Source organism: Eimeria mitis, genomic scaffold (genome assembly GCF_000499745.2).
Source record: "Eimeria mitis Houghton genomic scaffold, Emh_scaff5168, whole genome shotgun sequence".
NCBI lineage: Eukaryota > Apicomplexa > Conoidasida > Eucoccidiorida > Eimeriidae > Eimeria > Eimeria mitis.
Window position 1 is genome coordinate 369 of NW_013573461.1, and position 2672 is coordinate 3040.

The 2672-nt window shown below is 53.7% G+C and overlaps 1 protein-coding gene across 1 annotated transcript; it reads right to left on the reverse strand.

The window, feature by feature from the left end:
• Nucleotides 1–472: 472 nt before the first annotated feature.
• On the reverse strand, nt 473–1150 carry EMH_0080300 (uncharacterized protein; the record flags this gene model as incomplete). The annotated part of the gene is made up of 1 exon (XM_013500234.1): nt 473–1150. One exon carries the CDS (start codon nt 1148–1150, stop codon nt 473–475), a length of 678 nt encoding a protein of 225 aa, XP_013355688.1.
• Between the last annotated feature and the right edge of the window lie 1522 nt (nt 1151–2672).

Sequence of the window (2672 nt, forward strand, 5' to 3'; positions counted from 1 at the left end):
GCAATACGAACGAATACAATCGGCAGTCCTGCGTTACAAAGGAACGGGGCCACTTCACGGAAGAGGGAAGCAATGCCTCTCCCCGGCTCGCTATGCCAACTCTATTAGAAAACGGGATTTAACTTCCACGCAAAGAGCGCACAGTACGGAGGAGCATGTCGCTTCTTTCGCATATGCGTCTGCACGCGTCAGCAGCGTCTGCGCCACCACGGGAACACCAAAACTTAGTACACAATGGCTTCAAAGGCCGGACAGTTGAAAACATTTCGTAAATGCAAATATGCCACAACAATTTATAAAAATAAGGACAACTCTTATTCCCAATCTGTACAGTTTTCGGGGGGGAGGGGGGGTTCTTGTTTTGTTTCTACACAATAAATATGCTTTGACGTTGCAGTCGTCACATGAGAAGGAAACAGCACTTCAATCGGCATAGACGGAGAGGAACTGCTACTTCTTGTCTCCTCGGGAACTAATTGACCAGCCCGAAAGGATCGAAGTACAGAGCCCCCCCCCAGAAAAAGAGCCCTGCAGCTGCCAAACTGATGATTTGGGCGTGTAGCTGGGGCAATGCGGCAAGTGGCCCCAAGGAGACGGCAGCACCAATGCACGAGAAGTACAGAAACCCTGCCAAGACCATCTGAAGCATTCCTCTTCTCTGTTGGGGCGAATTCAGGTGCCCCTTACGCCTCGACAAGGCAGACTGCAGCAGTTCACCCAGTCCAGAGAGCAGCACTCCTGTTACAGCCGCGGCGCTCGCAAGGTGAGCGTTCTCAGGCAAGTTCAACGGCCCGGGGTCAAGCAGCGCAGAGGGCCACAGTTCATGCCTGCTCATAATGTGAGCCAGCAAATACCCCGCAATAAGCAACAGAGCCGTCAGCACGGACTTCCGACCCCGCACGCCAGGCCGAAAGTCCGCCTTATGCACCCCATCATCCAACGGCATCCCGTCCGGGCCACCCTGTAGCGCACCTTCGGCATCATGCCCAACGCCGAGCGACGATCCACCCCCTTGAGGTTTCACCTCGGGCAACTGCTCCACACTCGTAGTCACTGCATCCTGTGGTGATACAGCCGCCCTCGCCTGTGGAGCTTCCCAACTGAGCAAGAGCACCAGTAACAGTACGGCAGGCGAGGCAGTGGATCGCATGTTCACCCGCTCAGTTCCTCGCCGAATGAGGGCAACTTCAGGTGCACTGACCGAATAACAGAACACGCGCAGGAAGCCAAAATGCTTCCAGGAATCGGACTTATCGGCTCTTCCAAAGGATGTTGGGCTTGGCCTCCTCAAGCCCTCCAAGAGAGACACGCAAGTGCACAGCAGGAAAACGGGGATGGAAAACAACGCTGGGTCTCCCGCAGGACGCCGCTGCGAACCAAAAAAGGCTAAGCAGAAGTACAAATACTTCTATCACTACTTTTTGGACCTCAAAAAAGAAATCCAAACTGGCATCGAAACGCTCAGCACAATCGGGGCGCGGTAGGACTGGTAGCCAGGAGCCCGTTTATCCGCCAGAGGATTCGGCGTTTCTTGCTTCTTGCGGCGTAATATTAGAAAGATGGAAATCAAAAACACAGGTACAGCCCCCGCAACGAGCTACTTTGTCCCTCCGTGGCCACTCGCCAGACAACCCCGCAAAGAACGGGGCGGAGATGATTAGCGGATTGGCGGGAAGGAACCAGCCTGGTATGCACAAGGTCGCCGTCGACAAGGAAGATGTTATGTTGAGGGAAGGAACAATTAAAAAGCCTGCGAAATTCCGCTTGACTTTTTCAAGGCGCTTTGGTTCCCGCAACACCCACCAGACCGCTGCATACGCTTTTCTTGACACTGGTGGGGAGCTGTGTCGAAAGACCAAGCGCTTGACGTCCAGTTGTCAGCTTCCATGACTCATTTACATACTTGGTAATTTTTATAACTCAAGAACTTCGACAAGCACGCCAAGCTGTCCACGTACGCGTGCCTGCCTCGTACAGAACTCTCGCAGCCCGAAGCATGGATCCCCAGGGTACCAGCTTCCGTCTCGGGCCATACCAGTTCAGGAAGTCTTCCCGATGTAGTGTGACACACCATATATTCTCGCCCTTAAATCCTGAATCTCAGGCGTAATCATTGTTTAACTATCGTGGGAACAGTAAAAGGACGGTAACCAGTAACGTTTGGTGCAATCTCAGTGGAGGTCAAGGGCTGCAATCGGGCCAACCAACTTCGTCAGAGTTCCTAAAAGCAGCTGACGTCAATCTTCCAGGCTTTTTGGGAACAGCGTGCCGAGGGCCTTGGGATGCTGCGAAGAGGATATCTAGAGTGGTATGCTTGCAGTTAGCACAGCAGCATTCACCCCCGTGATAGGCAGCCTGCTAGCAAATACAAGCGCTGTATAGGTGTATACTCAGGTAGAGCATGCAGTAATGGTAGCATCGTTGAAACCTCCCTGTGCTCACACGTGAGGCTGGCTTGCATCCCAGCTGCGGCGAGGTGCGCCGCAACTGCAGTTAGGCTGCTTCCTCCCCCGCAAACGCAGGCCCTAAGATGAACGAGCACGATGCCGGAGGACTGAGGAGGGAGGCCAGCTGCTGTAGGGGAAACGCTTACCTCAAGTCTTTTTCCTGGTTTCAAGGGCTCGCCTGTGGCATTTAATAGGGCCAGAAGGCGCGCTTTACAGGATGCGCCT